Below are 12,531 nucleotides of genomic sequence, written 5' to 3' on the forward strand. Positions count from 1 at the left end.
TAGTGGGAAAGGGAACAGAATACTCTCCCTTTTCAATTCTGAACTGCAAATGAACTGGGTAGTGGACTAACGTGACAATTCATAACAGAAGGAAGGTCAACATAAACAAGAGGACTGCTGAACTGCAGACAACAGGGCTAAAATGCAGTTTCTGCTTACTTGCTGCCAGTATCTCCTTCACTTTCCATAGCTACGTAGCGAGTTAATTCAACTTGTTAGCAAGGGACAAATAGCTCCACTTGAAAGGACAGAAGTTTTACTCCTTACAAGCACCGAACTTGCGTCACCTGCTACACTGTTCTCCAGCATCTGGAACCTCTGCCTGGATTGTAGCTCACGTGTTGGAATGAGCAGGTTTCTCTCCAAAACTGCTTGTTCAGTAACAGGTCAGAAAGTGATAAAAGACAGTTGCCAGCCTTAAAGGTAATATGCCAAACATTTTTGGTCAAGTTGATCTGGAAGCAATTCTAAACTGGAGAAGAAACAACTTAGAAACTGACAGGATTCCATCATTCATAAAGTGTAACTAAAAGAACAATCACAGTCACCAATTCCACCTATAACAGTATTTTTTCCCCCCTGAATTTCATGCAACTGATCAGTTCGTAACAATCTGCAATGACAAGCATCACAAAATGTGCTGCAGAAAATGCAAGAGAGGAAGCAATAAGGGCAATGCGATATACATCTGATTTGTTGGATTTTTTTTTATTTCTGTATGCAATGTAATGTTTAGGCACGTTGCTTGGGATGCCTTCTAAAATAAATCATTGGCCGTTGTTTAGGATATCCTTTTGGCTTTAAATACTGGTCAGGAAAACAAGTGATGTAAAAAATAAATGAATATAACTATTACAGAAACAAAAATGGATTTGCATCTAAAAGTGCAGGAGGAGTACTTTAACCCTTTCACCAGACAATGTTGCAATATACAGTATATTGCTTCTGTTTGAGAAGGTGGTTGGAATTTTACACTGACATAAAAAAATTATAAATTACACAGAATTAGTTTTATAATCACTATATATATACACAAACCAGCTGTGAAAAAACTGGTTTAGAACATACAAATGAAAGCTTCACACAGATCAGTACAGTGAAAGTAACAATTAACATGCTCTGCTGCCCAAATCTGTATTAAAAACACTATATACTTTTAAAATGCATGTACTGTAATTACATTAGCAGCACGGGCATTTCATTTACTTGACTTGTCAGAAAGGATTATAGCGTTTGTAATACGCAGATTGTTCTGAAGTGTCCATTGGATAATGCTTGGTATTAAACTAAATCTCGGTGAATGGGTTAAAAGGCAGGTGAATCACTCAAACACAACAAGCCATGTGCACTTCAAATATTCTAGTGTTTCACCTGTAAGGTATTGTTTCAAGCAAACAAGACTTAACAGAACATATGGCTTTACAGTAACATCAATTTGTCAACTAAGTTGTAGCAATAAATACTTAAAATCTCTACCAATAGACTTACATTTTTTGATCTGTCTTAAACAATACAGAAAACAATTACCAATTAAAAAACCTGTTGTAAAATGTTGAACACCAAAAAATTCTTATTTAAATCACTTTTGTAAGCTAAAACAACCAAAATAACATATATAGGGCATTTCAGTTTCAGAAGAAACATGAATTTATTTTTTTTTTTTTTTACAAGGTGAAAAAAAATGTATGAAAACTGCTAAATACTTTGGTCACACTAATCATCAAATAGTTATGTCTCAAATACATTAGATTTGTGTATTCACTTTTTTATAAAACTATTCTTACAGCCATTTTAACTATAGTAACACTACTGTCATTAAATGGGTAGCGGGGTCTTATTTCACAGGCCACCCATTATTTAGAACAATACAATATAAACATACGCAAAAATTATCGGTATTTCTCAATGTGCAATATTTTTACACTTATGAATTTCTGTACAATGTCTTAAAATCTAGAATATAAATGTTGCTGGTCCTGATCCCTTGCGAAATTAGTGCAGCAGTGACTGGCTTCAACAGGGTCTAGATGAAATCCTCGAGAAACACTAACACCTGGATATCAGTTCATTTTCTTCAGCCAAGGTAGCAGACATCAGGTATCATACAGGGCCATTAACAGATGCCTCTCCTAAATGGGTATGTTGATCAATCCTAAGAAGCCAAAAAAAAAAGTAAGTATGCAAGAATCAGAAAGGTTTCAAAACTAATTTGGTAGGTGCAAAACACTCCCCCAAAACCAACAAACCCAGATAACATAGAGCAGGACTGCTGAGCTGAAGAGGAAACAAGCTAATAATGTGCTCATCTCATTTAGTTTCTGGAGTCCTTATTGCCTAATTAAGCATAGCACTTCAATTAACTGAGCATACCATTGAAGACAGTTTCATCTTTATTAACTGAGCTGCTAAGTGATGTCTAGAGATGCCATCTCCCCCCAAGAGAATCACTAATAAAAAGCATGTTTCTGATACTTCTCCAAATTTTATTCTGTGAGGCACAATGTGATACCAGGAGTATTTAAGGTTGCATTGGAAAGTAAGTTGCTAAGACAATAGCAAAAACAACACCTGAAAAAACACAAACAACAAAACTGCTTTAGTTACTAATCTAATCTACAAACTGCCATTTCACAAATACTTTGAATGTCAGTCCATAAGCTTGAAAAGTTCATGAAGTACAGAGGAAAATAGGAGCAAGCCTGCAAAAGTGAAAATAGTAATAGTACATACATTTCTAGATGAGAAGTTTAGTGTAAACATGGCTCAGTTGCTCTCGACTAACAAGATAAATAAGTAGCACATAAAAACACCTCAAGCATCAAAGGCAAAAAAAAAATATCTCAACTTCCATTTAGTGTAAGTCTACTGAATATATTTGAAGATTCCCTTGCAGAATATAAACACCACTTGGAACTACACATGAGAAAAGTTACCTGTAACTCCTGTTCTCTGATGGTGTACATCACAGAGAAGCCACTCTTGGGTCCGTGCTCTACATGCACATGACCAGCAGAAGTCCCCTAGCTAAGTCTTTGGCTGCTAAGCTCTAAAAACACTTTTTAAAAAAATATGTACACATTAGACAAAAGAGAGACAGTACTAGACAAAAGTAAACACTTTAGAGAAACTTGGAAACAAGGGCTGCACAGACTGGAAGTCTGACAGTCCATAGAGCAGTGAGCCACTTATTAACTGTAAAAAAGTCCATGACAGAGCAGTGCTCCTACCAGAGATTACTTCTGCTGACCACCAGCCAAAGAACTACCTAGGGGACTCTTCCCACTAGTCATACATGCATGGAGCCCCAAAAGCACAATTATGTTTACCTTGATATTGATACTGCACTGATATAAGGATCTGCTGTGACAGCCACCCTTAGAGAAAGGGCTGAGCTTTGCTGAAGCCAGCTGCATTCCATGAAAGGAGTTCCTTGAGATATCCTGCAAACTCAAAGCAATCCAGCCAACTGCTGGCTCTGAGGGCCCTCTGTTGGTTTAGACAAGAAGCTTTACTCAAAAGGCAATTCACCTAGCACCGAAAGACATTTCCTCCCTAAACTGAACACTTATCAGCTTTAAAAATATTGTCTTGATAAAAACAGTGCCTCCAGATAAAGAAGAGGCTGTGAAAGAATCTCTGGGCTTCCCACTTCAAGTACACATGGTTATGGGTTGTTTATGTGGTGTTTTTTTGTTGTTGTTTTTTTTCCTCCTTTTTTCTGATTAGAATCCACTTCTTGATTAAATTTCTGCAATTTATGCAGAGTTGAAAGTTCTGTCTTACAGGAAAAGTTACCAGTGCTTTGGTGTAACACCCAGTACCATACAGGTAAGACACACTAGCTCATAAAGAAGTCTAAAAACAATCTAAATTTGTCAAACACACTTGCATCTTTGCCTCCATTCAGTATAATCAGAGTTCTGTGTTTTATGTACGCAAAATCTTTGCTTACAAAAGCACTTCAATTTTGTCTTCATTAGAAAGCTAGATATGCAATATAGCATCTACAAAGTCTTAAACAGCTTCTTTTTTTCAGGACTGTGTGAGATATACATTTCTCTAATAATAGTTTAAAATCCATTAAAGTCAAGAAACAACAACTTTTAAACTATTAAAAAAACCCAGTTAAATGCAGGTTCAGAAAAATGTGTTTGTATATATATTCTGAATTCTGATTTTCAGAATCATTCCCCTGTTTATATTGTCAGGCAGAAGGGACTGCTGGAATTTTGCTTTTAATTAAGCAAAATCCTCTCTCACTTCAGAACACGCTCCCATTCAGAACACCCTCAGCTCCCCAACAAGGTGGCAGCATGCACAGCTCTGGCCCTGCAGGCCCTGCCCTGCAGGAAGAGGAACAGACCCTACAGATTACTCAGGGTTTAGTAAATACACATTTGGGTTTTCTCTGAGAGAGTACAGTTCCTCTGGGCACCCACAAACTGCATCTAAAGCAGGAAACAGCAGCATACCACCCTTTGCCTTAGCACAAAGAATTCAGCTGGTGGGACTGTACCTGGTGTTCAACAAGCCATTAGCTCTGCTAAGAAATCAGTAAACTCATGCTAGATATTAAAGTATTTATGAATACCTCAGCTCCATAGCAAGGTCTTCATTGAATACTGCTGCTGAGGGTGGAAATCTTCTCACCTGCTTTGAGTTCTTAATTTTTTAGGCTTTTAAGATAAAGATGAATCCTATTCTGAGAATAAAGTCTTGAAACTAGCTCAGATATGAAACATCCACATTAAGCATTTCTAACATTTGATGATTAACGTCACCCTACATGCATTTGATCTTGGTGAAGCCACACTAGACTCAGTGGTGATTATGTACTTTTCCATACCACTGCAACTTGGGAGGCAAAGAAAACACCAAACTTGTACTTTAACAGGAATAAAACAGGATAAAACTGTCAATTGCCTTTTTTTTTTTTGAGAAAGTACTACTACCTGACAAGTTAAAAGAAACAAATGTGTTCAAGAGCAGCTCTCTTTGGTGGTGGTCCCCTCCAAACTGTATCTTGAACTACTGTTCTCCAAGCCTTAGTTGCCAAGGTGCCTAACATTCTCTTTGCTTTCCTCCAGAAGTATGCACAGCAATCCTGGCTGCTCCATATCCCAGGCAAGATTTATTTGAAACAAGTTATTTAAGTACTTTGAAAAATCCCCAAATCTACAAGTGTTCACATTAACACCTGATGGAGACAAGGGTGCAAAAAATAACTGATTCACAATCAAGGAAGCATGACTGAAGGAACCATTTCCTTTCCATACAGCTGCATTAGTGGACTCCCCCTGAACTGTTCTGCAGTACAGAGAATTAAATAGAACACCTAATTTATGTAAATATTCAGGAAAAAGTCAAACTCACTGCCCTACTTTTTTTTTTTTAACTATCACTTTTGTAAGTGATATTCATTATTCTAACATCTCACAAAATGGAATGAGGATATTTACACCAACCTGCAAGACAAGTAGTACAAGACAAATACGTTTTTGATAACTCAAGAGTCTTAGAATCAACAGAAATATTTAACTTGTGAGAATTTTATAAAATAGATCTAAACACATGTTTAGATTGAGCTAAATTCAGAGCTGGTAACTAACAGGAATTCATTCATCTCTTCAGATCAATCCTACTAGAAAAACATGCAAACTGATACTTAGAGGACTGAAGGCATCCTTGAATGCAGTTACCTCTGTTCTGGATTGCTGTTAGCAGGCTGCAGACCTGAAGGAGCCTCTTCTGCAACCTCTGCATTCTCTTCTACTACATATTTACAAGAAGCATCCTGCGAGGTAGACAATTTTCCTTCCTCACTTAAAAAAAGAAAAGTTATACAATTTTTAAGGTTACTTACAAGGAAATTTCAGGTAACAGGAGAAAACTGGGACATGGGTCCATATTTCACATGCAAATGGATTTTAGGTTATGATTTCAACATGAAGATCAAGCACATGGCTCTACACTTTACAAACACCTAATAATGCACCAGTGTTTATGTCCATTAAAACTTGACTGGATAGAAGGGCAGGAAATACAGTGATCACAAATAAGATCAGAAAGGATATAAGGAATGTGTGATGCTTGAAGTGGTAACAATCACAGTCACAATCCTTACTATACGTACCGATAGGATTTCAACACTCTGAAGCCAGAAGTATGCAAAAATGGAAGAAAGTATAAAAGAAATTCAAGAATCCCTCAGAAACTGGCATTAATAAGGTCTGTCCATGAAACACATCACCAGAATCATTAACACAGAACCATCTTTGCTGAACGCCCCAGCAACTCTCAGTGAAATACAGCTTATGGGTTATGCAGTACTAAGAGTGTAGCCCCATCTATTTAATGAACTGCCTCTCTTGGAGACAAAACCAAACAGTTCAATGAAAAGCAATATACTCACACTAAGTAAGACAATATGTTGTAGCTAGGCAACCTCAAAAGTCATTAGCAACAAATACTTGTGTTTTGCCTCTAAATCAAAGCTTTTCTGCCTCTCTGTTCCACTCTCTCCCACCTCAGCCACAACATTATGAGTGCAGTAAAATACAAATTTGACCATAGACCTGCAAGAGATAGTTATAAGGTAGCTGTGAAAGAGACAGAAGTATCAATCTTATGCCTCTGTGGCAACCAATCTATTTACACAAGAAGTCAGGAACATTTTAATGCCAGTCCTCTCTGCTGATTTTTCTTCCTATTCTTCCAGTTCTCCTTTCAATGAATCCTTTAAATTTCAATGAACTCTTCTCTGTCCTTTCATTCCTCCCTATATCTGCAGAGCCTGTAAAAATATTCTTCCGCACTGCAATCTCTCACCAAGATCCAGTTTTCCCCCATCTGACCTTCCCATCTCATCTGCCTTGATACTCTTTGTATTTGTTCAAAATAAAATAGCTGTCACCATCAGAACTGTTCCCCTGACCATTTTTTTAAAAAAGGGTAGTCACTGCTATCATGCTTCCCTTCTCGTTCTGCATTTCCAACTTCAGAAACCACATTTGTCCTTTGCAGCCTTCCATGAATTAACTACTGTGATTATCATGTTCCTCCTCCTCCCCTCAACACCAAGTTCAGCACAATCAATTTCCTATTGGCAGAAACCTCTAGAAACCTTTTGCATCCCCTTTGCCATGTACGCAGGGCAGGGCAGGACACCCTCTTGCTCATCGAATGGTCCCTTAATCTAGTGGGTTTTTTTGTCAGCATTAAGATATTTATCCCAAAGCAAATACTACTTCTCTCCCATTTGTTGTTTTGGCATATTTAAAAGTTGGTTTAGAGAAAGCCCTGTGAGCACTGACTCACTACGAAGCAGTCTCCATATTTAAGACCTTTCTGCCTCCTTCTGCATTTCCTTGATCTCCCCTTTCCAAATCAAGATCCCAGAGTCCTCGCTGCCAGAGGTTTTCAAGATACAATGGGATGGAGTGCTAGATAATCTAACCCAGGCTTCCTTGCCTACAAAAGGTTGGACCTTTTGAGGTCTCTTCTATGATACTGCCTCCCTTTGCACCTCTGTCCTTTTAACTGCAAGAATTGAAGTGTTTACTCTGCAGCTCAAGTAGGTAATTCCAGGAAGGCAGGCAGAAAGTGTCACCACATGTTGGTGTACAAGCTAATGCTAGAAGGCAGCATCTGAAGTCACAGAACTTGAAAGTGTTTGTGAACTAAAGCAGTTTAAGTGTAAAAACATCATGGATAACTAAATCCAGCTGTAAACATGTAACACAGTAGAAATGCAGAGGCTGTGAAAGTGTTCCCCAAAATACAGAATAAACTGGAGAGCAGAGGTACCATTTACTAAGTCAGCAAGCCACTAATGTTCCCTGCCACATCAGGCTGCACTGAGTCAGCCCTCTGAACTGCTTCGGTTCAGCTCCTCCAACAAATGCCCCACGATTTATAAGCCCTGTGCAGCCATAAACACTCCCTCCTCTGCATTGAAAACTATCAGAAGTCAGGTGCCAAGAGATCAGTTATTGCTTTGATAATCAAAAGGACGGAAGCAAGGGTGACTGAAAGCCACTTGCTTGATGTTTCAATTCCTGAACCATCCAAAATTAATAGCACTTAACTACTACCACTAACAGGGCAAATTAAAATCAATTTAAAAGAAGGGCAACATAACACTGAAAGTTTTTTCTACTGAAATGGACTGGGATTTTTTTAAAACAACTTCCAAGACACATGGACTATTTATTTTCAACGTTAAAAGCTAGAATAGAATAGGAAATTTTAAAAGAGAATGAGAAAAGGGCTGCACGATAAAATGCCAGTAGTATATTCTGATTTGTCAAGATTGGGAGTGCGGAAAACCACACCAGCTTTAATTAATAGAGGCAAAATAATTTTTGCAGGTCAGACTGTAGCCTCTGTTTCCATAAAGATTTGATGTTAAATTAAAAACCATTTCTTCATTAAATCTAAGATCACAAGATCTTAGCAGATGAAAGGGAAATGGATCACAATGTTGTAATAAGGAACATAACCATATTGTAAGACAGTTACTCTCAAATTAAATATTTTGTGTCGGAAGATACCAAAATTGAGGATTTTGTTCTTCCAATTATTCTAGAATTCTGTGTGGCATGTGCAGTTTAGAACAGGTTTGATACCATACCACCAACAGTCATCACCCAAAATGTCTGATTAGTTGCTCTGAAGAGCAGTGCCTGGCTGGCCTTCCAACTTCTGTCCTTCATCCTCCTGGATGAGAGGGATAGAATTCCAATTCAGGTCTAACAATTCGGAGCAAAATTTATAAAGCTTGGTTTTGACATGCAATTAAGTGTATGTTAAAAGAATAATTGTACATAAAAAATGCACAATAATGTGCATCAGGTCCTAAGTTACTGAGTCTTCCACTAAAATTAAAGCTTGACCAGGAAAGGCCTATGTGGAAGTAAAATTTCAAAACAATTACTTTGGAAGAAGGTTTCTAGTTAAAGCCTCAGGAATTACCACTTGCAAACAACTCTTTCTGATGCCACACAGTGCTTATTTCACAAAGACAAGGAGGTATGCTCACCTTTTGAAAACAGCCGTTTCAGTTTTAGCATCTACAGTGAGGCTCAGAGTCTCCTTCATGCTGCCGTTCATCACTGTTTCAGTCACCTTGTCTGCATTCTCTCCATCCTCCTCTCCATCTGAGCTGGCCTCCATAGCAACACTTCCTGGGGCTAGACAGAAACACAACCACCCATGTACTAAATTACTTCTATTTCATAAGCAAGCATGCACGCCAATGGAACCAAAACGACACTTTTGAAGTTTCATGCACTCCTTTAATTCTTCCCCAGACAAGGCTTGTCTTTCTGCAGGCCCCACTATACACACATATAGAGCATAAGTACTTTGCACACATAGCTTAAGGAAAAAAAAACATTCCCTAATATTGTTTTTCATTTTGCAAGCCGCTTAAGAGATTTAGATTGACAATGATTACTGCAATAGGTTTGTCTGTTGCATGACTTCAGTAGGATTATTGCAATGTATAGTTTTTCTTTACATTCAAATTCATTACACAAGCCCACACAGTACATATTTGACAGTAAGTTTCCAAGTACAGGCAAGCCTTTGGGAAGCCCAGTCTCCCTGGACTTCCAATCTGCAGTTCTTGTTCTGTTAATAAAATATACAAAAAGCTCATTAGCACGTTTGGCCTTTAACAAGTTCATAAGTGTAGAAGAAAGAATTAGTGCGTTGGTAGTGAAGGCAACTTAGAAAAAGATGTGCAGGAAGGGGAAATTTGAAGACATTGAGGCTAAGTGCTGACAGAGGTGAAGATTCTCTAACACTGGACTGCTTTGTAAGGCTTCTCTGCTCATAATGTGCACGGTTTTCAGAGGGAACAGTAATGCTGGCTCCTGTTTTACACAGGAAACTATTTTAAATAGTTCAGAAATTCTTTGACAAGTCATTTTCATTACCTGGCAGAACAGCAAAAGAATCAGATGAGAGGTGTCTGGAAACCTAAATTATAAAGTTTTGGGAGACCTTTCTCAGATGCAACTCTTAAAATCAAACTGCATTTCTGAATGCACTCTACTTACTCTCCAGCTGTGTTGCAAGAGCAGTTACACCTGCACTCAAGGGATCAACTGGGTCTGTGTTTGTTTCCATTTCCACAGGAGAATTACTTCTTAAGGAATCTTTTGAGCTTCAAACACAAAGTAAAAAAGCTTTAGAAACATTTCTGAGTTGTAGAATGAAATCACCTTAAAACAGTATTATTAGTTTTGTAGCAAAACTATGAGGCCTAGAACTCTTCTGAAACTGAAGGACAGAAAGTTTCTTGGTGGGAGTCTTGGGAAACATGCTAAACCTGAGTTCAGTGCTGCAAAACCCACCAGAACCGAGTTAACTGAGGATGCGTTTGGTGGTGGTTTTATTTCCACTGGTTCTATTTAGGGTTTTTATTTTTCTATGTTTACTTATTTTTATTTAACTATCACTGGCTCCTTGAAGTGTTTCCAACATTTGTAACTGACTTTCTAAATGTACTCTTTGCAACTTGAAAGATGTTTCTTTGCTGAGACAGCCAACGCAGTCCTTAGCATCCACTACAGAACTGATTTTACTACTTAGTCATAGTATAGTACCAAGTTCTTCATTCTGAAAGAACTCAAAAGGCAAGATTTGGCCTCCTGAATCACTTCTTGCCATTACAGAATAATGTCTTTTCTATCCACTAATGCAGCAACTCTAAGTCTTCATATTCTAAACCCCTAATTCTGTTATCAATTTACCTGCCTCAAGCATGAAACAATACAGTGGCTTATGCTGAAAAAACCCCACACCATACTTTTTATCCAAGCTGTTTAATACCCAGACAGACAATTGAGAGCAAGATTTATAAAAGGAAGAATCTTCTGACTGGAGAAAGTATCAGTTCATGACTGCTAATATTTGGCTACTCAAAATTTACATCTATATGATTAGCTACCTGTACAGAATACTTCAAGTGTTTTGTGGTTTAGTGTTTTTTTTGTTTGTTTGTTTTATGTAGAGTTCAAGCCAGGAAAGGAAAGTATCTTAGGCATTCTCAAAATAGTGCATAACTGCCTAACCTGAGTATCACAGCTGCATAACCACACGAGTTTAAAAAACAAACAAAACACCCACCCCCAAACCTCAACACAAACCACAAAACCCAAAATCTATTTGTTTTATAATATCCATAAAACAGAATCATCATGGTCATTTTATGACCTCTACATTCAACAGTTCACCAGTTCATGTTCAAACCTTCACTGGGTTCAGTGTACAATTAAAAAAAAAAAAACAGCCCAAATTCTGGTCAGAGGCCAGTATTAAAGGACCCATATGTTCTTTAAAAAGCCTCTAGAACAAAGACACGCTAGGACCCGCCGGTTCAGCGAAAGCCGGCCATGACAAAGACACACTGTTATAACACAGGGCCCTTTGGACACTGTTCTCCTTTTATTCCACCAGAATTCTACCAACACAGGTTTGGATAGAGCTGGACACCCCAAGGAAACCGAACAGCAGTTGCCATTGCTTGTAGTAGTGAAGAACATGCCCTGAATCATTAATTCATACCTCAAGGAGGACGTGAACTCAGAAAAGGAAGCCCAGCCAGTTTCTTTTGCTGGCATAGGTTCTTCTGTACTCCACACATCAGACCCAACAGAATCCAGGTTGGCACCATGTGCAGTCTCCATGGGTACATCAAAATTAGCTGACCAGTTTGGTGCTGGAAAAATCAACAGGTCCATTAGGAACAAATTTAAATAAAGAACATGACTGCACATAAGCCTAACACACTGATTCTCTAGATATGCATACCAAAAAGAGCAGCAAAATTCATAACAAGACTTCAAAGCACATGCAGAAGAATTCTCTACATAGTGTTAAAAAAAATTAATGCCTTCCCTAAAAGGGAAGTTTTGCTAGTAAGGTAGAATTTTTAAAACAGTAACTTGGAATATTCTGCTAAAAATCAATATAGCCTATCTGAACAGAACCAATAAACTATACTAGACAAGTTTAATCCCACTGTATTGTTTAGGCATCAATTATTATTTTTCAAAATTAAGTTCTACAGTAAAAAAAATACCTTAAGAGTTTTCATCCCTTTTTCAGTTTCCTATGCACATTTTCCTGAACGCAGAAAATGAGCATGTCAACTTAGGTATGGGCAGTCTCAAAGTTATTTCTCATGCATTAACACCATGATTAAGTTTCAGAAAAGTTTAAGGCTTTTTACATCTTAAAATATTTATTGGAATTTTAAATTTTGGAGCAACTGTGACTTAATAGCATCTAATTTAGGATAGGTCAATTCAAAATACTTCACCTACCCAAGGGAAACATTTTTCATTAACACTTACATACAAAAAAACAGGCTGAAAAGGAAGCTCTGACTAGCAATTAGAAATTCCAACCCAGGCAGATATGGGAGGAGACCCACATGGATCAAAACTTGTTTGACACACAGATGCCAACGACACCAATCTGACAAAAGAAAAGAAAACCCTTAACTTTTCCTTCTATTTT

The 12,531-nt window shown here is 37.8% G+C and overlaps 1 protein-coding gene across 2 annotated transcripts in view; it reads right to left on the reverse strand.

The window, feature by feature from the left end:
• Positions 1 to 706: 706 nt before the first annotated feature.
• Positions 707 to 12,531, reverse strand: part of PPP6R3 (protein phosphatase 6, regulatory subunit 3) — a 39,547-nt gene continuing 27,722 nt past the window's right edge. The window contains exons 18-23 of one of the 2 annotated variants that reach the window (XM_008936035.1): positions 11,575 to 11,728; positions 10,065 to 10,171; positions 9,041 to 9,191; positions 6,134 to 6,151; positions 5,700 to 5,822; positions 707 to 2,152 (exon numbers count right to left, since the gene is read on the reverse strand). In XM_008936035.1, coding sequence (XP_008934283.1) covers positions 2,101 to 2,152; positions 5,700 to 5,822; positions 6,134 to 6,151; positions 9,041 to 9,191; positions 10,065 to 10,171; positions 11,575 to 11,728 — 605 coding nt within the window. In that variant the 3' untranslated portion in view covers positions 707 to 2,100. The remainder of the gene's footprint in view (positions 2,153 to 5,699; positions 5,823 to 6,133; positions 6,152 to 9,040; positions 9,192 to 10,064; positions 10,172 to 11,574; positions 11,729 to 12,531) is intronic. The other variant, XM_008936036.1, reaches the window with a different exon arrangement.

This window comes from Merops nubicus, unplaced genomic scaffold, assembly GCF_000691845.1.
Source record: "Merops nubicus isolate BGI_N331 unplaced genomic scaffold, ASM69184v1 scaffold3382, whole genome shotgun sequence".
In the NCBI taxonomy this organism is placed as follows: domain Eukaryota; kingdom Metazoa; phylum Chordata; class Aves; order Coraciiformes; family Meropidae; genus Merops; species Merops nubicus.